This window comes from Liolophura sinensis, chromosome 7 (genome assembly GCF_032854445.1).
Source record: "Liolophura sinensis isolate JHLJ2023 chromosome 7, CUHK_Ljap_v2, whole genome shotgun sequence".
NCBI lineage: Eukaryota > Metazoa > Mollusca > Polyplacophora > Chitonida > Chitonidae > Liolophura > Liolophura sinensis.
The window spans coordinates 46,856,104-46,883,730 of record NC_088301.1 but is presented as its reverse complement, the minus strand read 5'-3'; the positions used below and the strand labels follow the sequence as shown (position 1 = coordinate 46,883,730).

General features: G+C 36.7%; 2 protein-coding genes across 3 annotated transcripts; both read left to right on the top strand.

Annotated features, from left to right (window-relative positions):
- Positions 1-2: 2 nt before the first annotated feature.
- LOC135469834 (TBC1 domain family member 22B-like) lies at positions 3-13,801 on the top strand. Of its 2 annotated transcripts, XM_064748443.1 has the most exons (12): positions 3-504; positions 3,550-3,603; positions 4,721-4,944; positions 5,335-5,547; positions 6,226-6,296; positions 6,603-6,731; positions 7,333-7,398; positions 7,757-7,877; positions 8,846-9,028; positions 10,516-10,643; positions 10,822-10,917; positions 11,336-13,801. In XM_064748443.1, exons 1-12 carry the CDS (start codon positions 425-427, stop codon positions 11,468-11,470), a joined length of 1,500 nt encoding a protein of 499 aa, XP_064604513.1. In that variant the 5' UTR covers positions 3-424; the 3' UTR covers positions 11,471-13,801. The 2 variants fall into 2 exon arrangements, with proteins under 2 accessions (XP_064604513.1, XP_064604514.1); XM_064748444.1 differs by lacking the exon at positions 3,550-3,603.
- A 6,667-nt stretch (positions 13,802-20,468) lies between these two features.
- LOC135471634 (uncharacterized) lies at positions 20,469-27,467 on the top strand. The gene is made up of 3 exons (XM_064750935.1): positions 20,469-20,875; positions 24,584-24,733; positions 26,167-27,467. Exons 1-3 carry the CDS (start codon positions 20,680-20,682, stop codon positions 26,433-26,435), a joined length of 615 nt encoding a protein of 204 aa, XP_064607005.1. The 5' UTR covers positions 20,469-20,679; the 3' UTR covers positions 26,436-27,467.
- The last annotated feature ends 160 nt before the right edge of the window (positions 27,468-27,627 follow it).

The window sequence follows — 27,627 nt, the reverse complement described above, 5'->3', positions numbered from 1 at the left end:
ACAAGAGCCGTCTATGGCGGACCCCTTTCTGTCATTTTTATTTTGCTTTCTCTGTGTGGATTTATTGTCCCCCGAAAGAATCCAGAATGTTGATTATTGAAAATCATTGCGGTTATTCTTGGAGAATTCATACAATAACGATAACGGTCCGTGAAATGCGACATAGGGACAGGGGAGGTAAGCGAGTATGGAGTATCTTGAATCATCATATCCGGTTCAATTTGACACCACAACTTCATTATCTCTGGATGGTAACCACCAAATAAGACGACGTTTCAAGTATCCCATAATGCAAAAATCGCAATATATGCTTTTGATGTGTTCCGGTGTTCTTTCGAAGAAGGAAGTCAGCTGCAATTGTATCTTCGCTATGATTTGAAGTAAAGATGCACTCAGAAGAAGGCGCTTACCAAAAACCGGAGCCATGTCTGCTGTAAGCAACGCGGGAGTGAAAGACGGCTCGAAGTCAAATTTCTGGAAGAAATCCAGTAACGTCCCGGGAAGGTGAGTGCCCGGTCCTGGCAAGGAGGGCGTCCAACGTCACACATTTTACAACAACAACTACACTGCCGGATCATATTACACTGTCTGTATTCCGTCAGGTTGAACTTGGACTACTGCATATGTGAAAGTTGTAAGGCTTTATTGGATCAGAATGTATACAATGTAAATGGTTTTATAGTAGCCATGTCGGTTCAATATCTAAACAACCAAAGTACATGATTATATGGAACCCTGTCCTGAGTATGTGGGGCTGTGTTTACGTATATTTGTGGGCCTAAACATAGCCCCATGGAACTGAAGATGGCACGACAGTAAGAAAATGCCACAATCGTCCTCTCTTAATTTATAGACTTTTAGTCCAGGATTTTAAACTCATGGGTGTGATTTTAATGTCACTTAAAAGGGATAGTATGTAGAATCTTTGCTAATTGACTACCCCAAATACTCTGCCTAAGTCCGAGTACACTTAGTTGCAGAAAGTAACTCTGAAATTGATCAACATGAAATGTTGGGAGAGTTAGGGGAATAATATGTCTTATCGATGGCTTCTAATATGTCTGATCGATGGTAAGCCAAATTTACTGTATCTTCGCACGCGGATTAAATCTTCCCTGGCGTAAATTGATGTCAACCGAGTGGTTCCCATATTCGACTAACATGTTCTGACTCGCCGAACCAAAAATGATCCGTGACAACTGCACAAATTGACAACATAAATACATTTTTAAACACTACCCACTGTGGCTGCCATCACATTCTGATAGTCAAGCTTACAAGTCATGTGATCAATGTGAGCCTAGATAAAAATAAGATTGTTCAATGGAGATAATACCATGGAGTGGGAATCTTTACACTTGGCAAGCCTAGTCGTCTATTTGACTGGTTCACTCCCCCTGTCGTCAGATGGCGCTTCAGTCTCGTTCGTTCCCGCAAGTGATCAAAATGGATACAGACAGCTTAAGGCCAGAGTGGATGTATTTTCTGAAAATGTATTTATTTTGTGAATTTGTGCAGTTGCCATGGATAGTTTTTGGTTCGGCTAGACTCAGAACAGGTTAGTTGATTATGGGGACCTCTTGGTTGACATCTATTTATGCCAGGGAAAATTGTGGTAAATGTGGCTTAGCATCAGTCCGACATATTAGAAGCAGTTATTCCCTGTAACTCTGCCAACACTTTGGTTGATTTCAGAGTTACATTCCGCAACAAGAGTGCACTGAATGTTGGATGAGGAATAATTTCAATCGCTATTCAAAATTTTGTAATGAGTCCAGGACTGTTGGTGACAATTCAAGTGTTCACATGACCCGGTCTTGTGACCAGACATTTTACGCTTGAAACGATACTTTATTGGATTATCATTACCAGACTTTGTGCAGCAATTGGATGGGGAGATGTTATGATGTGGATGTGACCAGCTAGAGATATTTGGAGTTGTTATTCAGGCTGCCATCTGTGTCCCACCATTTAAACAAGGGCACTCGTCTCTGACTGTAGGTTGAACAGCCATGTATATGGCATATCCAACAGTCACTCAGTGTACTTGGATCAACTCTGCCTAGAAATGCCATACTAACATAATGGGCCAGCCTAACGAATAATTGACAAAAATGAAGAATTGCATTGTTTTCCCTTCTGTTTCTTTGAACGGATTGAAGAATTGCTAGCTGGATTGGATTGCAAGATGGATTGTAATGGTTCGCAGTCCAGATCTGACAGGGCTTCCCAGGCCATCATGTGAGGTCATGATTTTCTTTTATCCGATCAAAGAAATGGATCCGAAATGATGTTAAATTGTGTAACAGTGACATATTGTTTATTTTTGGATAGCTTGAAATGTGAATCGTTGAAATTTGAAATTTGTAATTCCTTAAATCCTCAACAAATTCGACCACAGATCTAGTGAGAATGTACCTTATAGCATGAATGTATCAGACTTATTTTATAATTCCTGTAAAGTTCACAAGTGCCTTTACGTGAACAATACATTTAGTCTTCCAAATCCTGTAAATAATGATTTCAAATCTCATCGATTGTGGTACTTTACTGGTTAAATTTGTTGATTATTTAAGGTATGTGACCCCTTGCAAATCCGGTCTTTGTAACCTTCTGGTCAATCATTGCTGTCTTTTGGCTGACCCATGCACAGGGTTTCAGAAACATTGTAGGCATCAACATGCTGCAGGCTCATGATGTAATTAAAAACAGGATGGACACTTGAATGGGCTCGGAACTATACTGCAGATTAAAACTTTTCATTTTTAAATCGATTCTCAGCATAAAACTACCATAGCAAGGAAAATGCTTCAGATTTCAGTTCACAATGGGTCTTTTATTTGCGAACTTTGATTGTCAAGTAAAAATATAGGATGCATTTTGATAAACAGCTTTGTTACAAATGACCAATTGCGCTCTTTTGCTGAATGGAGATGGAAAGAGTCACCATTTTCCTTGGCATGGTTATTTTTTTGCAGAAGAACTTCACGAAGCCAGCTTGCAGTCCCTTTACATGTTCTCTGTTTTAAAGAACCATTACTTTTATCTGTCTACATTATTACTTTCGCCTGGTTAATTCATTTAGAGCTTTCTTCTTAACATTTTTAAATGCAAGTTATTTTGATTAGAACTAGCCATGCAGCCAATCAGTATACTTCAGTAGTATGGCATTTTTAGACATACTTGGATCATTGATTGGCTTGTTTGAAATTAAGAATGAGGCAAGTGGATTATATGCCTACCCTCAGCTGAATTTTAGTTATGCCACAATTGTTCTTCTCAGCATGACATTAGCTGAAGAATTTAACCCAGGAAATCCTACCTTCACTGTCAGTAAATTTTGTATGATAGTAAGACAGTACTTGTTAATTTTATGTCAGTACCACATAAGTGGAATGGCAGAACAATATAGTCTATATTTTTGTAGTGGTTATACTATATTCCGTAACAATTTCCTATACAATATGTATCTTATATGTATCTTACACTACAGGTATGTTTACAAGTACTAAGCTCAGTATTAATCATGAGGTTTAATTTGTATTGTAGTATAAAGCCTGTGTATGGTGCCCAGCATCCTCCAATACAAGATAGACAACAAGAGTAAGAGTCTATATTGTCATTTTACTTTTTGTAATAAATGTGGATGTTAAAGTTACATGTATACTTCAAAATTCGTTGAGGTCAGTTGTGATGCTGTCCCTGTTATTCCTTGGTAAATGCCACATGTGACTGTCACCTAAACCCGTGCATCTCTGTGGCTCGATTCTGCACTTTTACTATAAGCTAAAGAGATACTGCTTGCTTTACTCAGACCAGACAGATCTTTTCGCCTATAGTCCACACATATTTCCTCCATGTGTAATCGTAACAATTTCTAAACATAAGTCTTCATGCATGCTCCATCTAGACTTGGCTGCAGGCACAATGTCAGCAGTACAGTTTCATCCTTCCTTTCCCACCATTAGGAAAGTGTGATCCCAGATTATACCTTTTCAGGTAGAAGAAACCTGGGGACTACTCCAGTGATACTAAGATGATACATAATAATTTACCACTGGTGTTAATGTCTTGATATATCATGCTGAGTCAAGTTGGAATACTCATGAAGACTTACATGTGAGATCTGTTGCGATGAGAGGCGAGGGGTAATTCTTAGGGCTTTGAGTGAAAAGATACAGTGATTGCTCCAAATGAGTTAAGGAGTGTCTCTATGGCTAATGGTAAAATTACAGAGTTGAGCCACGGAAAATGGAAACACACAGCCTGATGGATTTAATAAAGCCTTCATATGAGTTTCCAGTTTATAAACAAACTGTTGTTTAAGTTAAGGAAGAACATAATTGCTATTAAACATTGTTGCAACTTAAAAGAAAACTCTCAGATCAGTTATACGGGAAGTTAAACTGGTTATTGTCCCTGTAGCAAGATGTTATAATTGTTTGTGATTTTTTTGTCAACAAACTACAATGCTCCTAAGAAGGAGAAACAAGGAAAAACTATACCTTGCTCTGGGTATCCATGCTGTGGTGTGTTAACCAAAAAGAGGGCAGACTTTCAGGAAATCCTGAATACATAGTGGCCTCTTGCAGCTGACCTGTGGTAGTACACATTGCTCTACAATATTACCACACCAAATAGCTCAGTGTCCAACTATATGGACATTTAAGAGTTTTCCTTCTTTTTTTTTCCTCAAAGTTTTTGTGCACTGTTTTTTTAGGACACATATGAATCAAAACACAAGGAAAGATGACAAAACAAAAGCCCGTTCTAATGATTCCTTTGTGGCCTTTGCTAATTCCACATCTGATGCCTGGGATGATGGTGATGATGACCTTATTGGTATGGCAAACGTGCAGATGTCCTTGCGGGATGTTCAGTCTACTGCGAAAGCAGTTCTGGATCACCACAGTAAACAGCAGGTTGAAGCAGGCTCAGCAAATGGTATGCAATACAGCTGACATGTGTATACAAGCTCTAATTGCTTGTTGATATTTTACCTGTATTGATACTTAGAAAGATAGTTAAGACCAGAATGTGTCACTGTTTTTATTGAAAATTGTTGGAAAATGGATCATTCAAATGAACTACAATTGCAGTGTACTTTTCATTGTCTGATTGTGTAGCCCAAAATTACTGTATTACTTTGGCATTAAATGACAGTGAAAGAAGGAAAGAAATATTGTATTACTAATTTATTATAGGGATGTTATCTAACTTTAAGTGTATTAAACTTACTTCTGTTTTTTCTGTATTAACATAGTTACAAGTTTATATTTGTCAAACATTCAAGTTCAGTATGGTAATAATTTTTTGTATCTCTCTTGCCCACAGATAAGGCAGGGTTTGTCCCATCAGGCCTCTCTTCCCCTGGCCTTGGCCCCTCTTCTCCTGGCCTGGGTCCAGGGGTAGGAGTCCGTCTGAATAGTGCTGGATACAAACCTGTGAAGACAACCAATATAAGATTGGGTCAGATACCTGTCCCAGACAGAGAATCCACAAAATTAGAACGCATGAAAGCTGTGCTATCAGGAAACACAGACTTAAGTATAGTTCATTATCAGAATTTCTTCATTACCAATGCCACACATTTTCATGCATGTGTTTTTCATCAAGATATATCTACATCCACATTATAATAGGTGTGGATCACAACAGCATGTGGCTGTTATACAAGAAGATTGCAGTCTGTAAAGAATACCATAAATTTTTTCTAAATGTATACAAGAGGAAATGAATAATATAATAATTGTAAATCTTGAATATTACCTTATTTGGGTTATAACTCTAAAGAAAATAAAATGTTCTCATTGTCACTGAGCTGATGTTAGTTTGCATACAAGCAGAATCTACAGAATCCTAGATAGCACTGATTGTGTGTATTATGTCTCCCCTCAACTTTAAGACCTACATATTGTGTATGATGTCCAGTGTCCACCAAAACATTGCCAGTATGATATTTCAGGAACTGATCTGCAGATATTCACCACTTTTGTCATGAAACTTCATGACATGAGCCTTAGAAACAGTATAGGTATTTTTTTGACATTGTGGCAGACACTAGCCTTTTATATATCCAGAACTGCTGGGCTTAATTTAATCAATTTTGTTTTGAAGTTTGAAATTATGAATTGGTGGACTTTTGTCATGTACTTTTGTCATGAGTCATGTACATGTAGTTTGGTTCCAAGACCCTTCCTCTAGTTTCTCTCTGTGTTTGTTTAGATGAATTGAGGAAACTGTGCTGGTCTGGTATACCACGGTGTATGAGAGCAACAACATGGAAGATTCTTGCTGTAAGTGACTAGCATATGCTATGGAATAGCCAACTGAAACCTTTATTTTGTGCTGAATACTAGTCAAATCACACACTTCCCCTGGACTTTATTCTGTTACAGTTTATTATAGAGTTATTCTGATAATCTGAACTCGATCTTTAATCTTTGCCAGATACATTTATGTAGAAAGATAGAAAGTCTAAGAAATCATCCTGCCCATTTTGCAGCTTACATGTTCCTACTCTGCACTGGCTAATCATACCACGCGAACCAAAGTAAGTGGAGTGATGGTTAATTTTAGGGTGATTTTTTTCCTCTTTCCAGGGTTATGTTCCTGCTAGTGAAGACAGGCGGAACCCAACACTAGAACGAAAACGACGGGAATATTTTAACTTCATTGACCAGTATTACGATACCCGGTTACAAGAGAATTATCAAGACACTTTCCGCCAGGTACCTGGTCAAATTTTCTTCAAATTAGAGGTTGAAAATATACATTACCCTATTTCTTCTAGTTTTTGGGACACCTAGTCTGCTCTTTTTAGGTACACATGTAACTGTATCATGATTATTTAGTTTCCTTTTTCTCACATAGTTAAACCATTTAATGAACAACATACACATATCTTTACTTTTCCAAAAAAATGGGAAAGAAATGCAGGATTCTGCTTTCCACAGTACTAATATCTGTCCCAATAATTAGAAAAATTAGTGTATGCATGCCAGATTACTTGGTCACTAAAATGGTTGTGAAAATTTTAGGACTGTACTCATTCAACCTTCAGTCCTTCAATTTATTGTTACTGTTCACCTGGATGCTTTTGTAAATTAAATAGAAATGTTGTAAAGGTAACATTTCAAGATTTCTTTGTCTGCAGTTCTGTGGCTGCAATGGTGTGATTTTCTTGAGTTAATTATTGAAATTCCTGTAAGTTTTACATGAATAGTTTAACCTTGAATTTAATAAGCACTAAATATATAGTTTGTTATCTCCCCAACTGTAGGTATTTAAATAGATTGTATGATATGATTTGTTTCTATTATTTCCTTTCAGATCAGTATAGACATACCTAGGATGAACCCTCTTATTCCACTTTTTCAACAGAAAGTTGTTCAGGAGGTGAGTACAATAAATAAGGTGAAATGTTTCTTTATAAATTTCTTTTTGGGGTTGAACAATGGTGATCAACTTTATTGATGGAAGAAACCACTGCCACATACCTGCCAAATCCACCTGATCTGATGAGAAACAGATTGGAGCTTGAGACCATGTCGTTCAGAGCTGATTGAGTGTGACAAGACTAAGGCATTAGCAAATGAGTCACAGAATGGCCATATCTACATGTAAGAATTAAATTATCAAAAACAAATATGCAAAATTGATTAAACGGCCAACCTGTTATGTACCTAATTGACTTTTAACAATGTTTCTTTCTTTACATGTTCTTGTTACCTTCGTACCAACTTGCCCGTTTCAGATATTTGAGCGCATTCTGTACATCTGGGCCTACCGCCATCAAGCTAGCGGTTATGTGCAAGGAATCAATGATCTGGTCACCCCTTTCTTTGTCATCTTTTTGTCAGAATTTATAAAAAATGGTAAGTACCATGGAAATAGTAAAACTGGTTGCATTACATTCTTATGAATTTCATAGTTTCCCACTACCTTACTTCTGCTGGTTGGGACAGTGACGGGAACAGCACTATTGGTTGTGTTGTTGCTTTTTGTATATAAGAATGTATATAGCTTCACTTTTCAAACTGCACGGTGTTTTTTCTTGTTTCATATATTGATGTATTTTTGATAGGACTCTGAAGTACATGTTTCGATTCCTAAATATTTGTTTTCTCTGTGAAGGCCTTGGGGGGAGAACATTTTCATTGTAAATTGACAAAGCTACCTTCAATAAATAAAGATATTATTATATATAATTATTATTATAATATTTTCTGCTCGCTCAGTTTGAAGGATAGGTGTTTACATATTGATTTTTGACATTTATGCTTTGTATTCAAAGTCCATGAAATCTTTGTCATAGAATATGTCAATTCTGATACAATTTCTAGATTGCATGAGACACAAACTTTGGGTATCTAACTTTACTAATTAAATTTCCCCCTTTCAAGTACTTTCTTGTGAGAATCTTTAATATGGAACTGTGCTACTTTTTCGTTTTGCACTCTGCATAAAGAAGGTCAATTACCGGTCAGTCAGGTGCTCGTGAACAGTGACTGGGTGGGACTGATGGAAAGGGAAAAGCTTATATTGAGTGTCATGGAGCATTTTGTGTATCTATAGATAATACAGATATTTGGAATGCAAAGCTAACAACACTACAGAATCTGCATTGAAGGTTAATCCTGGTATTAACATTAGTGTAGACTAGCGTTACCTCTGTCAGTATGACCGTTATGGGTTTCGGATGAGACCAGAGACGAGACTTCAGCTTGACTTACCTTTTCACATTTTGCTACATTTTTTGTTGACAAGTAATGAACATAGGATAATTGTACTGCATTGCAGGATTTTGTGAGTGACAGAGCTGTGTTTTGTTTTATTTCTTCAGATGTAGAGGTGGAAAACTGTGATTTAAAACAACTACCAGAAGAAACATTAAGGATTATTGAAGCTGACAGCTTTTGGTGCACATCGAAGCTGCTGGATGGAATCCAGGATAACTACACATTTGCCCAGCCAGGGATCCAACAAAAAGTCAATGATTTAAAGGAGCTCATGAAAAGAATTGATGGTAAGTTTGCTCTTCATTCACTGGTATTTGGAATTTATTATTCCATAAATTTATTTAAATGATGAGCAACACAGCTGGGTGGTCAAGTCTTTGACTGGTGAATATATAATTGAAGTTTTAGCAGTGTTGTACCAAATGTGATAAAACTGACAGTTTAATAATTTTTTGGAAAGAAGAAAAAATCCTGATATTGTTAAAAAACAAAGAAGAAAAGAAAATGATGCAATCATGAAGCTAACAAAAACTAAACAGTAACGTTGTTCACAAAAAGTTGAATGTTCTGATGTGGAGAACAAGTATAAGAAAAAACAAGGAAACCTCAAATTTCTACATCGTAATATTTTAACTGCAGTTTCTTTGGATGTAGTAGTATATGTGTCAGTTTGAATGATTTATAGCTGCTCAGTGTTGACTCAAATGTAAACAAATCATCCTTTTAAAATGACTGATACATTTTTATATGCCCCCGCAAATTCGTATGCGTGCTATATCTTTGACAGTTTTCAACATAGAGTTTTAATTTTTGGTTAATACATAGACATGCAGGTGATGATCTGTTGCGATTCACATTTGTCCATTTCTGCACTTCTGATGGGAACCAGATAGCCATTTTCCTTATACATACTAGATAAGTAGATATGATTTCGTGACCGGCGTGTAACTCCAAGTGATTTCAGGGTAGAGTTTTAAATTTTAGTGGACACATACATAAACAGATGACGATTAGTCGCGACTCACATTTGTTTGTATCCGCACTTGCCATGGTTACCAGATAGCCATTTTCCTTAGATATGCTATATAAATAGATATGACTTCGTGATTTCATCATGGTTACCAGATCGCCATTTTCCTTGTATATACTATAGAGGTAAATATGATTTTTTGTCCAGGCTGCCAACTGTCCAAGTCCAACTGTTTTTCATTTTTGGTGGATGCATTCATAAACATATGGTGATGGGCTCGGTTGTCATGGCTACCAGATTACCATTATGATATGATTTCATGTCCGGGCTATAACTCCAACAGTTTGTTACATAGAGTTTTAGTAGATACACAGATGATGATGTGTCATGAATCACATTTGTCCAATTTCATCGTTATCATGTTAACCAGAGCCATTTTCCTTATATGTGCTATATAAATAGAAATCATTTCGTGTTCGGGCTACAACTTCACCTGTTTTCCGCATTAAGTTTTTGTTTGTGGTAGACACATTTGTCATGGTAACCATGTATCTATATTCAACACCCATGAAGATTCCCATCAGGGATAATACTCACGGTGATGCTGCTGGTATTCTTTTATACATTTCAAACAAATGCATTTGTGGGGGCGTATTTTGTGTTCACCTGAACTGTTATTTTCAAATTATTGAACTTGATTTGGAAATGTCATTATGAATTAACCGCTTAATAAACAGCAACAGGATTGAATGAGATCATACTACAGACTGAGTAATAGCGTTTGTCTGTGTTTCCTTTGATCAGCACCTCTTCATGCACATCTGGAGAAGCACCATGTTGAGTTCTTACAATTTTCATTTCGCTGGATGAACAACTTGCTCATGCGAGAAATTCCCTTGCGCTGTATAATAAGACTTTGGGATACCTATTTGGTGAGTGCTTTAAACAGTGTCTAGCGTCAACTCTCTGAATAGGATGATTTTCGACAATACAAAACTGTTACACAATCTCTTGATTTGTGTTGATAAATTATCTTCTTTCATTAACGTGCACATTGGCGGAAGCTAATTCATACCTTAATATACAATATTGCTTTACTTTTTTTTTCAGTCTGAACAGGATGGATTTGCCATTTTCCACCTCTATGTTTGTGCTGCCTTTCTGGCTCGCTTTTCAAAAGATCTACTGAGGGAAAAGGACTTCCAGGTAACAATAAAATAGCTGTATAGAAAAGGCTTGGGTTATTTGGAAAAGTATGTTATGCTGGATTGGGAAAGGTTCCTTCTTAATTTCTTTCTATCTAAACCTAGTAAAATTTGCTAGTTACATATTTTAAATGTTAAAATTTCTTCTACCGATAGCTGCAACTGATATTCCCCTCATGAACGAAAAGGCAGGCATGAATCCAGCTCTCACTGGTTTTGGCCAAGACGTCCATTCATGTTTGTCATATACTGGGGGCACAGACTTTCTCTGGGAACTCTTGTTTCTTCCGGCCAATAATCCTGGAGAAGTGGGAAATTCCCGAGAAGAACATTAAACACCAACGCAATGAATATGTGAACATACAAGCAAAAGTCACAGTTGTCACTTCTGTCACCAGAACTTTTGTTTTGATTTTAAGGGTCTGATGATGATGCTACAGAATCTGCCAACACATCATTGGGGCAACGAAGAGATTGGCGAAGTGCTAGCAGAGGCTTACAAACTCAAGTACATGTTCGCTGATGCTCCTAATCATCTCAAAAGCAAGACCTGACTGCATAGGGATGTAGCTGTGAGATATTCTGGTTAACCCTTTTTAAAGTAGCCAATGCTCCCCAGGTGTGTTGCATTGGGACAGATTATCAGACAGCTGATAGTTTCCAGAGCAAAAGACCGTGGTGTATGGGGAAAGTACTGGTACTTTTCCTAGCCAAAACTAGATAGAAGTCGCACTTTGTTGACGAAGAGGACAAGTTGTGGACAGCTATGGATTGTGTGAGGATATGGAAATGTTGAGCTCACATCAACACAGGACAGAGAAAAAGAACCAGAAATCAAAAATCATGGGGTTTATCTGCTGACATTTATGACTATCTTGGTGTGTGCTTAAAAAAGTGTCTGAACAGCTTCACATCCTGACAGTTGTTGTCCAAGGGCATCGACTTTTAGTGATAAAAACTTCTGTTTTCCGTGCGAGAAGAAGGCACAGTATCGCCATGTCTAAATATAGGTTGTTACCTGTATATATGTAAAATAGTGACATGTATAAATAAGAAAAATTCATTTCTTTAGGTGTAAAGTATTTTGTTGTATTCCAGGCTATTGCTTAAGTAGAATCCTTGTAAAAGATGCAAATTAATTATGCCAGAGGTTTCTCTTATGATATGACTGTAGTTAATACCTATAATATCATGCTTGTGTCACATTTACTCTAGGAAAGTTAAAATTAAAGGGAGGCTACTCTCGGAGATGATCCAGCTATCATTAAAACGAGATGTGATGGGCTTGCCGTGGCTAATGTTTTTGGGCATATAGAAGCAGTACATATATTTCTACTGATATTCTCTCCATAGGAATCTTGGGCTTTAGGATATTGGTATTACTTTTATTAGTGCTGTGACATTTTCCTGTGTGTGGTTACTATATCCTCCCATGTTGCCAGAAATTCTACCTATACACGGGTTGTACAGTGTGTTATCACCCTGATCACAATCGATACTTCCATTGAAACCTCTGGTTTTATGAAATAACCTCAAAGGTTGTGAAGTCAGATTTTTCACACTGAATGTGAGAATGGTTATTATGAAAATGTGGCAGCATTTTCAGTGGTTAATGACTTGATGTGCTAATTCTCTCACATTAGACCTTCTGGCCATACGGTTTTGATTCGGTGAAGAAATCAAATACTTTTTACATGAGGAATGAGGAAGAGACCTAAAGACATACAGTGTCTATCTCACATGTAATTTGGTGTTTCGGAGGGTTTGCAGAAGAAAGATAGGTATCATATCTCCTGTGTTGGAAGAGCATGTTCATTGTATACAAGAAAAATTATCATGTCTGTGAGTCGGGATAGTGAGTTTTGCCTGATTGGGTGCCAGTTTTGTAAAACAAATACTCATGTTTGAAGAACAAATGTTTAGCCTAGTCTTGCGCAGCTAGCGGAATAGAACTGATCATTCATTTTCTCTCTCTTCTCAAGTCTTACTATACCTGTATGCAGACAATAAGACATTAGTCATGATTAACAGTTTCTGCAGACTTTCAAGATGAATTATATATTCCTAGCATAATACATCAGCATGTGTATGCTAAGTAAGATATAAAATAAAGGAGCATGGTGACTTGTGTTACGTTTAAAGAGGTGGGGACACCGTGTCCCCCCCCCCACTCCCATAAAAAAGTCTAGTCTAGTCTATTAGTCTAGTAAACATTGGGGACTGCATTTGTGTGTTTAAAATGTCTTCTGGTTGCTGTAAATTTGTCTTGTATTTATATGCAATGACTTATCATTTGCAAGTTATCATGTGTATGATAAGGGGATGGTAATACTTGGGATTCAGGCCCCATTGGATTAAGTATCTATTAGAGTATGCAAATAGTGCACTATTTGCATGTAAGTTGTTCAAATTTGAATGAGCTATTGCCCTGGTAATTTAAAAAGGTTGCTTTGAAATGTAAAAATCACCATACATTGAATCAGTTGAATTCTTGGTTTCTATGGATAAATAATGTTAATAAATAAATAAGACATCATTTCATCATAGCGACACAGAGGAATATATTGCTGCTGATACACTGTCCATGTTAGTACTGTGACAGATGGGTATACTGACAACTTCTAAAGCATAGATTTGCATCCTTTGTGGGGGGACCTGTAAAATTAACACTTTTCTATTAGAAAGGCAGGCCTACATTTCTCTCCTGAAGGTTTGTTTAAACTTCAGGTGTGATGGATTGTATACAAATATGCTCATACAGTGAACACAAGTTGTTCTCAGTTTTTAAAGGTCATACGCAGAACAACGCAAGGATGTTAGTTAATTGTTGATTTGATTTAAATTTATTATGAAATGCCAACAGGCGAATAATGTAAATTCATGTGGAGTGAAATAAATTGAAATTTACTCTACCTAAAATATTTTCTTTTTGTTTTTAACCCTTAATATGCAGCCATAAAAGAATATAATTTTATAGTGTCAGATTGTTAAAACTTATCAAGCCATTGATATATATTGTCATTTTAACTGTGCCCATGGTGCAAACAAAACACATGCCAGATTCTTCATCTGGACGATATATATACCGGCCTGCTAGCACAGTTAGTGGAGTGGTAGGTCCAGGGTCAATCCTGGATCGAGTCACACCTAAGACTTTAAAAGAGGAAGTTGCAGCTTCTTCTCTTGGCGTTCAGCATGAAGGGGATAGTGCAACGACAGGTTGAACCCTGTCAGTATAATGGCTGGGGAAGGACGGTTACTGGTCTTCGGTAAGGCGTGTCAGTGAAGCAGCACTATATAAAATAGCGGTGTAAATCCGTCCTGCGACAAGGAGGCGCATTACATGCTTTCTAAGGATTCCTTTGTCGCCATATGACTGAAAAATTGTTAAGTACGACGTTAAACCCCAGGCACTCACTCTGGACGATATATATGATCTCCTGTAAATCTGTAGGCCCTACATTCCTGTGAAGATGCTCAATTTATTTGTGTTCGGGGCCTCTGTGTCCCATTGGTTAGTGGGCTAGTACAACGGAATAACCCAGCAGCCTCTCACCAATGCGGTTTCTGTGACTGTCCAGCTCAAGCTGGTCGTACGTGGGAATGTCTTCACCACGGACGGTGGTGGTTTTCCCCAGGGCTTTGCCCTGTTTCCTCCTATCATAATGCCGGCCGTTGTCGTATTAGTGAAATATTATAGACTACAGCATAAAAAACTAATCAACTAAGTAATCCGATAAAGTTCCTGTTTCAAACTGTTTTGCACTGTAGTTTTTATTTTTGTTAAATAGGTACATAGAGAATTGAGTATTTGTCGTGCCTCACATTTTCCAGTTTCACAGTTGCCCCGATAACCAGGTTTTTACTAGTTTCCTTGTTTACTATATTTATTTTTTGATTGGTGTTTTACGCCGTACTCAAGAATATTCTGTCTGCCAAATAGACAACTCCAGTTGTTATGTACATGCTGTTTTAGTTTTGGTGGATACATACCTACATACATACACACGTACACACAGAGATGATGGTGTGTTGGTGGTTGATATGGAAGTACCCATTCAAAATATTTTAGTTATTTTCTGCGTACGCCTAGTCAAAGGATCCTGATATTGTCTTTGTAAGCCAAAAATTAAAGTTTTCTGATACTGCCTGCGTGCGCCATGTCAAATGTTTCTGATACTGTCTGCGTGACTCTAGACAAAGTTTCTGGCACTGTCTGCGTGCATTATGTAGTGAAAAGGTCTGTGATACTGTGGGCGTGCGCCTAGTCAGGCATTTCTGATACTATCTATGTAGATGTACCCATTCAAAATATTTTAGTTATTGTCTGCGTATGCCTAGTCAAAGGTTTCTGATTCTATCTGCGTGACTCTAGTCAAAGGTTTCTGATACTGTCTGCGTGACTCTTGTCCGATGCTGTCTGCGTACGACTGTTCAAAAGTTTCTAATATAATCGGTACATACGCCCAGTTAAGGTTTGAATACGCGTCGTCAAACTGAAAACAAAAGTCAATGGTTTCTAACACTGTTTGCGTTTAGGACTAACTAAAGTTTCTGATATTGTCTCCGTACACCTAGTCAAAGGTGGATAGAGCTTGTGGTTTTACGCTGAGAAGTAGACTATAATAATGTCTGTGTATGCGTATAGTCAAACGTTTCTGTTAAAGTCTGCGAGCGCGTATAGTCAAAAGATTTCTGATACTGTCTGCTTAACCCCATTCAAAGGATTCTGATACTGTATTTGTACAGCCAGATAATGGCTTCTGAACTTAAGATGCCATTTATTTTTGAATAGTTATATATCGTCACCAGAGGCATATGCAATTTAACATTATGAATTAGAAAAAGTATTCTGACTGCAATTTTCTTGCAGTTAGAGAGACATTCAACATATCAATGGATAAATGTAAACCAAAGACGGAATGCTGGAAGTACCTTGTATACACAAATAGAAATAATGAAACAGAGCCGACTCACCACGTGTATCACTGCATGCAAAGCATGCTTCTTAGCCTCGGTTCTTCATCGTCAAAATCTATTCTGTGTGTAGGGGAATTGGGAAGATTTCCTGTTACTCTAACCCTCTCTGAACATATGATTAAATTCTGGTTACACTGTTACATAGCAGTAGGAAGGTTAAGAAGATATCTAGACGTCTTTATTCAAATATTAATGGAAGTTGCTTCTTCACATCAAAGAAATGATGGTAAATGCTTTCGAGAAATACAAACTATGCTGAATGTGGTTTATACATAAATGTAATTATGCTTGAAGGCTTTGGTAATTAGTTAATTACCTCTTTTTAAGACAAATCGCTTTTAAAATACTGGAGGTCCAGTCATCATGGTCAAGAACTTGTAAACCACAGCGTAAAACTGATAAATGTAAAATTTGTAATAATTAAGTCAAGGATGAATTTGAATACCACTATTTGGTACAATTTCCACATTTACGAAGTACAAGAATCTATCTGATACCTAAATGCAATTATGTACAGTATGTACAAATTAACACACTTCTTCCATTTGTATAATATTTTATAACAAGGAAGTGTTTTGCTATTAAAGAGGATATCTACCGGAGATTTTTGGCAACAAAATCCACATTCGCCATTCAAATCAAATTTTCTTTACATGCCAAGTAGACACCTGTCCCGTACCTATACTATGTCAGAAACCCCAAAAGGATCTGGTATGGTAAGAAAGGGTACGATATAAAGAATTACTGTCTTCCAGTAAAGATATCGTACACCTGCACTATTTATTAGGGTTAAAATGATTCAAAAGCTTGAAAAAAGTTATAGTGCTATACCCGCTTTATAAATTTCAGGAACTTATGACTGACTCTGAACGGTGACGCGTGCACAGACGAGACTGATATTCTGTGAAACACAATTATTTGTCTCTTTGAATTGGCTTAAGCTATACACCTAGTGAAAGATTTCCAGTTTGCTCATACACGATTGTAAAAAGTTACCAATACTGTCCTTTTAGCATTTCTCCCCCATCCCCCCATGTGTGTTTGCGGTCACTAAAAGATTTCTCACGATGATTTTTACAGACGGTCCCAGGTTTCTCACCCATTTTGCTAACGGTCAATAAAATGTGTGTCATGATACTTATACCAAGTAAGTTTAAAACATAACAAAAATGACAAAAGAGAGTAAAACCAGATGAATGACGACAGTATGAAACTTGGCAAATGGTCACATATGTTACCAGAGAAATCCGGCCTCTTGTTAACTGACTAGAGTTAGGGTTTTATTCTAACTGTTCATGTAGATGTATATGCCTAAAAGTAGCAGATTACACGCTTCTAGAACCACGGATTACAAAGGATTAGGTAAAAAAAATACAAAAAAGATAATTGCAAATTTAGACGCCACTAGTCTAGAAGTATCAAATGTGGTATTGTTGAAATGATATTTCTCTCATTACTAATCATGGTGGTTACCTACGCCGAACTCCGATTTCTAGATTCTGGCACTGCTTTGTGTATGGCTCTGATATATTATTTTGCTTGTTGATGGTCAAGAGTTGCAATGTATAAAATGTTTGCGAAAAATTCCTTGAGTCCAGTGGGAGCTTTCTGATGAAATTTACGGTTGCCACCATGTCACTGTTATTATCATGCTTATACATCCACAATAGTTTAACTGCATGTATATAAAGTTTCACTTATAGCAAGTCAGAAGTACATAAAGGCTTAATGAGAAGAGTTACGACCTTCAAAGGTTTGTAATGCTATTTTACGAGGGTTCTTAAATCTCAGGAGCAGTTTACAAATTAAACTGAATAAATAGCCAAACATGCACGCAAATTTTACACCGTCACATCCTACTGTCGTTTTGTGTGTGTTTCTCTCAGGGTTCTGCCTTAAACGGATTGAGAATGGCTCCTCACAGAACAGAGTCCCTCAGAGTCCTTTTGGTTAATATTCCATTCATCTTTATTTGTAGCACTTTAAATGATCAGTTTTCGAGCTGAAAACTGTTTTGAACATTTAAGTGAACTTCAGAGTCTTGCACGAGTATAATGCAAAGGCAAATATCTAATGGCAGAACTCTTATTTACACAGAAAGTAATAAATGTGCTGCTCCGTAGATACAAAATTTGTTTTCGTTTTAGGGAAAGCTGGTGTCTTCTGCATTTGTACAACGGTACATGTTTTTTTTTAAATGAAAGGCTGTTTAAATCTCTGTAGTTATCTCTTGCATTCAGTTACGTGGAGGAAACATGAAAGTTCTGGACAAACAATTACATACTTTCCATCTAACTTGTATAACATTCCACACGTGACAAAGAATTTTAATTTGCTCATCGAGATGAAAGGGCCACAATATTGATGGAAGACAAATTGGTCTTTCATCCAAAGATCTGAAACTAGCTAAAAGTTAAAAACAACATTATACATGAGGTAATATTTTTCACGAATTTTTCGTTCAAATTTTGTTGTTGTTTTATTATGCACTTAATTTCATGTACAAGACATTACAAGTAGTGACTGCAGTATAATTAGGATGTGTGACCAAAGGTAAGCCCCGCAAACGGATTACTCCCAAGCATCGTCCCCCCACATGCTTTACATGACGGTAAGGCTAGCTTGAGCAGTCTTCAAGTTTAAACTAAATTACAGTTTAATATTGTAATATCACTGTGATGAATTTGGACAAGACCTTTCCAAAGCCTGGGTTGCTAAATTCTGTAACTTCTGTCAATCAACAAGTTGTAGAATGTTATCTCAGACACACACAATCCAGTCGCCATGTTTCAAGATTATCAGACATTATCAGTCAAGGATGTCTTCATAGAAGCAAATTTCACCACTCCATTATACGTTCACTCTTGCGGGCAACACCAGCATCTTGTCATTTAGCATAGATCAGAACAGATCAAATATAACTGATACTGAAAAGAGCAGACAAAAAATTAAACATCCAAAAAGTATCAACTGCCACAATACAACTATATTTATTTAGCCCAATACATTGGGTATAGGTGGTATTCAAAGCATAAACTGGGGGCTGAGGTAGTTAACGTGCTCATTTCGAAAACATTTACCTTTCCCAAGGAATCGATCTAGAGGAACAGGTCTTTAATTGTATGTTCAAAAAGTGTCTTTATTAATTCTGCAGGACCTACAATAAAAAACCTTTAACTACGACAAAGAACATTTGCTCTGGAAATTTGCGTTATTCTCATAAAAAAAAACTCCTCTGAGAACCATATTCACTACCTCTTATTAAGCGTGTACTCAGGTCATTTGGCCAGTTGAGAGTAATTTCAAATCAAATAGAATAAAATAACATAAATGAGCTGTATATATTCGGATGGTTAAAATATGAAAAATGAAGACAAGAAAAGTTATCACAGAATTACTGACCTTTGAAACTAGCTCCGTGATTCGTGGTTTTCCTCTTATATGGTTGAGATGTAAACATGGAAGACCTAATTCTTAAGTAATGTCAGTTTTCTGCTTTTTTAAACTAGCTAATCATCAGTCGAAAGATGCACCACTAAAATGAGAGAAAACTTACGTCTGACACCACCAAAATAAGAGAAAACTTAGTCTGACACCACCAAAACAAGAGAAAACTTACGTCTTACACCACCAAAATAAGAGAAAACTTACGTCCGACACCACCAAAATAAAAGAAAACTTAGTCTGACACCACCAAAACAAGAGAAAACTTATGTCTGACACCACCAAACTAAAAGAAGGCTTAAAGGCTACATACACGTGTCAAGTATGATAGTATGATAACGAATTCCTGTATAAATGCGTTGCATGTTTTCTACAACTTTTCTCAATTTTAGTTGTGAAACCAGTAGCATTGTCATGATTTGTATACAAGAGAAGTTAAATTGCTTGGATGTGCAGTTTGTCTGTACATGCATCCACGATGAGTTAACTGCACTGGCACGAAGTTCATGATAGACATACTCTAAGATACATATCTGAGTTAAGCGTGTAAATTTATGCAGCACAAGTAAGAGTATCCGGTCATGTTATCAATGTATATGAAAACATATCTGGGTCGCCACAGTCCACTGAGCACTTAATACTAGTGTACATTGGATATGCCTGTACATATGGGTCTGTATATAACCATAACATTTATTATAGGCCCCGAAACTGTATATACGAGTCTGTCTATATATAGATTGGACTTAATTGTAGTTAAAGGGAAGAGATTTAGAGTGAGTAAGATGGAAGTTGTTTTTTTTTTTTTTTTTTTGCTTTCTTTTGCCATTGTCTCAGCTTTTATCACCTGTTAAATCGTGTTTCTATCGATCTCCCAATGTCTCACTGACCTAGATATAAATGACTTCATTTGCTGGGTGTTATTTTTAGCGTCTATTATTTATCCGGTGTGGAGAAAAAATGTTGTTTCTCTCATCAAAAGCTGCAGACCCGGTTTTGCCTAGCCCGACATCACGTGATTGTTTAATATAGAAGACCAGTTCGTTGAATTACCTGTGTGACATACCTGTAGTCTGGCGTGTATGCTTACCCTAGTTTACAATGAAATCCTAAGGTGAGGAAGAAAAATAAGAGCAAGACCGTCTTGGTTTTCGTTTACATGGGCACGGGACACGCCTGAACACAAACGAAAACGGTTAATTCGTAGTCTGTGATTCTCGAATAGTAATTTAACACTAGTAAGGAGTTTCGGAAGAGATAACGGTGTCCATTGAGGTTCATACTTCGACCCAGTGCTTATAAGGACTTGTGGGGTGTTACATCCTTACACGACAGAAAGATGCCTAGCCCTTTCGGTCGGTCAGCCCTGCCCCTGACGGCTTGTGCAGCCTCTCTGATCGCGGCTATTCTACTGGTGCTATCTTACGCCTCTCCCTACTGGTCCAGCGATGCCATCTACTCCCATGGACTGTGGAGGAGGACGGGATGCAGATCGCTTGCCTGCTGGAATTACGATTACTACCATCATGTACCCCGTGAGTATATTTGTGAAGTGTCCATCTGAAAATAAGGCCATTTGGTATAAATATTATAAAAGCCTTATAATTATATTACCTGAGTTATTTGGAGCACATGGTAATTTAGTCACATGTCCTGTAATATATTTGTTAATATACTAAGGCCTATGTCCGTATGTTACATATTTTGATCATTATTATTTTGTTTTTGTTATTTAAATTTACATGTATGTATCGCAGTACAAAGACTGACATAATGTTTTGTAATATAGTCGTAAAATAATATGACAAAATATAAAGATATGTATTGATACAGATTAAGACGATTACCATAGCTAAAACTTAGTTTTGGCAAGCAGCTTTCTTCCATGTTGTGTTTGATACTTGAATATGTATATGAAAAGTTTATGTGGGTTTATATCACATTATTTGTACAAACATACATATAAACAAACATTGCCCATATAATATTTTATTTATTAATTTATTTGATTGTTGTTCTACGTGTAATATATTTATAAATATGTATGATTCTCCATATTCAAATGTAACTCGTATTTTCACAATATATCGTGTGTGTGCCATGATATACACGAACCGACAATGTACTAGTTTAGAGGGTGTGTATCTGAAGGTTAAGTGAGTGCGATCGGGTAGGCGTGCGGGTTGAAATAAGGGAGATAGTTCAGGGATAAACGATTTCTTTATAAGAATATTTTTAACAACAGATTCAACCTCATTTTAAATATTAATTTGTTTGATATAGCTTTATATTACTACCATCTTGGTCTTTGTTGAACCTTCAAAAATAAACTATGCAACAAAGGTATTTTCAAACTTATAAATTCACGCATGTAAATTATTGCTTACTTTATTAATGTGATACAAATACATTTTTGCTCACATTATTAACGTGTTTAAGTACTGTAACAATGTAAGTAATTATCACGAAATGTAAACGGAGATTAGTTCAATATAAATACAAGAAGTTAAGGTCAGACTAAGCAAAGGCCTCTTCCTTACCTTCTCTAGTTTTACATTTCTGTCAACAACTTGGTGGAGTGTCAAGTCTGGTGTCTCCGGCATCATACTTCAGTGGCCACTTGAAGACACAGTACATATACACACCTAATGACTCCTCGTTCTGATATGACGGAAAAATTGTTAAGTACGACGTAAAACCCCAAACAACGTTTGGATATCTCTATCAACATCGTATATGGTTGACATTTGGATCCCATTTCATATTTCTACTGCACCGGTATCCTGACTGTGTATTTTAAATGATAAGGAACACGATGTAAAAACTGATTGATACAATATTATTTGTCGTTTTTTGTCAATTGTCATATTTTCTGTTTTGAGATCTGCTAGTTGAGCAGTGGTGGAAGGAAGTGTATGCAATACTATATACGGTTTTCACGGTTATATACGGTTACTATTATCTAAAAAATCGAATATTCCAAAATTTACCTTGTTAGATAAATAAGATATGCAAATTAAAGGTATTTAATCGAGACTCAGCATACAAGGCACTAAGGGAGATAACTTCCAGCCTACTTTATTAGAGCACATCAGATTTTGTTATGTTACGCATTATAGTTAAACTGCAGTCTGTTTCTTTTAGCGAGTCGCCTATATTCATTTGTCGGTAAAATCAGCCACACTCGCTACCAAAATTGCCATTAGTCAGGGAAACGTAACAACACAAGCTCTACACATTGATATGTTTAATGTCGACATTATTACAAAGAGAATGCACTTGAATACTTTTTCTAATTCATAATGTTAATCTCCATAAGCTTAGTTTCGACAACAAGAATTCATTGCCTCCTGTGACGTCATAATTATTCAAAAGTATGTCGCATGCTGGGCACTGGGCGTGGAGAGTACTTTGTTTACAATGGCTGCACCAACAAGCGGTTAGAACAAACACCACGCAGAAGCACAACCTACACTAATATACTGTCTCTGCGAATAGACTACATTGCTTTGATTTCTAACACCTGTCTCTAAATCTATTCTGTCGTGATATCATATCTTACAAGAGATAGAATAAAATTCATTTATTAAGGTTATATTATACTAAAAGATGTAAAACAATTTCAAATATAGCAGTTCGGTAACAGGACTTACAGTTAAGTCGATAGGAGTTTAGGTAACTGATTCAGTTAACTCCTTCAAAACATATTGTGCTCAACCCAATATCCAGCATGCCACTGGTGTTTTAATAATTCTAACGTCACCGACGGTAGTGGGTTCTTGCCGTCGAAACCGAGCTTATGAACTTTAACATTATGAATTAGAAATGTTTTAGAGTTTTAAGCTCATTTTCCTTCCAAGAATATCAACTTTCAACATATCTACGTGTAGAGATTGTGTTGTTACGTGTCACTGACTAAAGGCAATTTGGGTAGCATGTATGGCTGATTTTACAGACAGCTGAATACAGGCGATTCGCTAAAAGAAACAGACTACAATACATTGCATTCTCAACCTGTTCTTCACAGGTTCTTCGTATCTATGATATATATCGTGTTACATAGTGGCCTGCTATTAATGACTATAATCGTGTTTGTGTCCTTTGTTTCGTGCATACATAGGTGTAGGTTACTGTGATGTAAGAGCAATGCAAGCGACTTGAGGTGGTCTGTGGTGTATTGTGTGAACATAGTATACTCAACATACTAGTTTTTCTAGTTTACCGTGTGAAACTTCATTATATATCACTGGTCTGCCTCAGAATTTTTAGACGCTTTACATAGCGTTATAATATTAATTAATATGTGTCTTTAAAAAATGCAACCTACATATTCATATGGCCAAGAATTGTAGCGAAGAAGCCCATTATTTGTTCAAGCTGTTTGAATTACTTGAAAAACAAGATTGCAACAAAATTTACCCTACAGTCATTGTAATTCTTGCATCATATTTGTGCTTGATAAATGGCACCGTCACGAAGTTAAAGGCGTAGAAAACATGAAAATGACATGAAGTTCAGATGAAAGAGTGCGAAAAGTTATTCCTAAATGTGTTCTTCAGAATTTTTGCGGATTTTTCCTTAAGGAGAAAAAGACAATAGATAATAATTTTTGTATGGTGGGTATTTGGGACCACCTTTTGGTATTTATAGTCTTTGTTTAATAATGTCATAAATGAGGATGTAACACAGGTTTAATAAATATGTTTGCACTAGAATTTGTTCTTTTCAGCTAACAAATTTAATCAGTATGGATGATATTTATGTTTTTAATATGTTCACAACTATTACTATAATTTAGGTTAAAAGCATATGTTTCGATATAAACAACAAATTTACATTCAAATAAATTTATTAGACAAGCATCACATCCTTATTTAGAACATTATTATGCAAGAACGATAAATACCAAAGTTGGTCCCAAATTCCCACCATACAAAAATATTTTCAAATACCCTTTCCTCTTGAAAAAAAAATTCCCCAAAAATGTTAAAGATCATACTTGCAAATAAGTTTTGACGCTCTTTCATCTGATTTTGACATCATTTTTATGTTTTCTTCTTTAAGTCAAAACGTGGTAGAATGATTTGAAACTTTACAAGATACAGAAGTCTACTTTAGTCACAATATACAGATTTGACAACTTCTTTTCACCTTCTTTTAAATATAAAAAGTTTGATATTTCAGTTATAAATAGGTTAATATATTAACCTATTAACCAGGCGCTTGTATCTTGTCTATTACAGCCTGGCTGAAAGCCGTTCGCGCCATGGAGACCATGGCTGTGATCGTCTTATCCCTCCCTGTCGTTGTCGTGCCCATATACCTGTACGCCTCCCACGGGTTGTACTACCGAACCATGAACCTTATTGCAGCAGGCATGTGTCTAGCCTCAGGTAAGGTTTATTGATTAAAAATATATTATCCGTTAAGAGAACCAAAGACCAACACAAAGACTTCTTTTAAGATTTGGATGATAATTGGGTCCCGAGCGTGCCCGGGAAAGACATATAAGTAAATAATGTTAATGGATGCCCCATAGGAGATCTTCGTGGTGGCACCTAAAACCTATCGGAATGCCCATTCTGCCTAACAGGATTACACGCCGCGTACAACAAACTTGAGAAATTACAATAACTTCGAAACCCGACATGAACAATAAATCAAATGTGGATCAAAGCCGTAACAAGAGCCGAGACAATTCACGTACCGTCCAATGAAACGAATATGAGCGCGAGTATACAATGAATGATAAGTGCCGATAACAATCATTAACTCGTACATTATTAAATATTCCGACATATTAGTTACTACCACAGTTTGAAGATCAGAATAGAACTTAAAATCCCAGTTGTTCAGCTGTTATGTTAAAGACGCCTGATCATACGTATTCGTGAGCATCAGCATGCGTATGGTATTAAGGATTGGATGACAGAAGCACAGGAATTCAAAATCTGAAAAATGCAGCAGTATCTCGTCTTGGCAAAATTGGGTGGGCGGGTGGGAAGACAAAAGGTTGTGTGTAGTAGAGGAACACTATATTGATATGACCCCCAATAGGAGCAATGAAGTGCTCCAGCTATTGGTGGCAGATAAAGGGGAGATAAGCCGTGGCCCAACCAAGGGGGGATAATAAACATATTTACTGCGGAAGAGCACACAGTCGGTCAGTACAGAATAAAGAAGTTTACTTGTTAAGAGTAAACCATATTATTATTTTACAAGGTTGCTGACCGACCTCACCCCATACCGCCATCGGGAAAGGTCATCGAGTACGAATAATATTTGTTTACTTTCTTGATTGGTGACTATCAAGTCCAATAATCATCAAAGAGTCGACTAAAATATTTAACCAGTCAATCGTCTAATCAATAAATACGATCGAGGTTAATCAAACAATTAGAAAACTGATTCACTGAGTCAAAATTTCTTGTCCTTATGTTCTTTAGGTTTTTACGAAATGGTTAAAGCATTGTTCAGCAAACATGCAGTTCTCTTATGAAACGTTTGCTTTTCACTTCTTTATTTGCTTAATAAGCATCTCATTTTTCATCTGGGGGCGTAAAAATGGCATTCAGCTTCACTTTTCCTAAGACCCCATGCAGAGGTCAGTCAGGGAAATAAGTTTGCAGCAGTTGTGACGTCATCGATGATAGATGATTTATGTTTTCATTTTTAGTCATAACTTCCTTCCTTTGAGTACCTCGACAATAATTTTCTTTGTACAGTTCCTTTTAACGATTGCAAGTATTTTTGCGAATGCTTTTGACTGTTTAAACTTCCTTTCCCAAGGGTATACATGAATGAGCCTTCTTCTAACACTTTTCAGGCATCTTCATCATCATTGGAGTGATAATTTACGGGTCGTTCGCCATGGCGACTATGGGTCGGGACTTAGGATGGTGTTTTGTTGTCTGCCTGATATCAGGTATTATCTGCATCTTGGCGTTCCTGCTCTTCCTTGTGGCGGCAATTGTTAGGCGGCCACCGAAGCCCGTGTACTATGCCAGCCACAGTGTCTTGATGGATACCAGCGCCCCGACTACCATTTACACAATAGAAAAGGACCATTCAGCAACTGGATATGTGGTGGACTGAGATATAGTGGAACCCCTCTTTATGTACATACATGTATATGTAAATAATGCGTGCGCGTGTGTGTTTTTTTCATCTGTTACAGACATTTTTTCAATAATTTGCGGCTGATCCATTTGACGTGACATTTTTTTTCTGTACCATTGCAAACTACTTGGTATGATGCAAAAAGTTGTCGAGACATGGCAGGCAGGTAGTGTATTGTAGAGAATACTATGCTAATGCCAACATCTACGTCTACATGAAAAACATACAATAATTGCGGTCGATCGTGATGGGTGACATAAGTTTATCGGAATGTTTAGAAGTATTAATGCAAACGGCACCAGAACTATTTTGAAGGCTTAATTTTTGTATAAAGACGTATAAATATACGGCGTATACATTCTTTCACTATGCATTCGTTTATTCAGTTTGCATCCTCTAGTCTTTTGCTTTTTGGAATCTTCCGGGTATGAAGACTGCATTTCTAACAACTTTGCCTTTTGTACAGAATAAAATGCAAGTTTCAGTTTGCCGAAAAGTACTCATAAAATCAAATATAAGGACCTTATCTTGTAACTAGAAAACTATCCTTCATAGAAATTCGAATTGCGTGTTTTCAATGTCCAGTCCTTTTCGGTCATGTCAACGAACATATTTGTTTTTCTGGCATCCAAGCTTTCCCAGTTTTGCATGTCCACAGTATGAAAGATGGGTTTGCACGGCTCAAAATAAAACAGAGACGACACCCAAAATACGTGTATGACGAATTATATCAATGGAGTGGCATTGTTTAGAAATTAAAGGAATGGATTTTTTTCAGATGTACCTACTAGACTTGCATGATTCGTGTAGTTTGTATGTGACCATGTCTGTAGTCCGTATGTAGTAGCCAACATTTAAGTCCCTGTGTTACAGCAGTCAAGAAGCTGCGTTGTACTTCTATCCACATGTGTATCTATTTATGTAATGTTATGAGGTAAATGCAGTCTGCAATAAACGAATATTCGCCTTGCTGTTTATGTATCATTTTGATATTCGATATAATTACACCATGGACTACTGCTATGCATTTATTTATCTGTTTATTTATTTGTTTGTTTCTTCATGAGGTTTACATATGCTTCATATACACCAATTCTGTAAAATTACATGCATCAATATACAAACATTAGAGCTGATCACCACGATATGACTAAAATTCTGTCAGTGT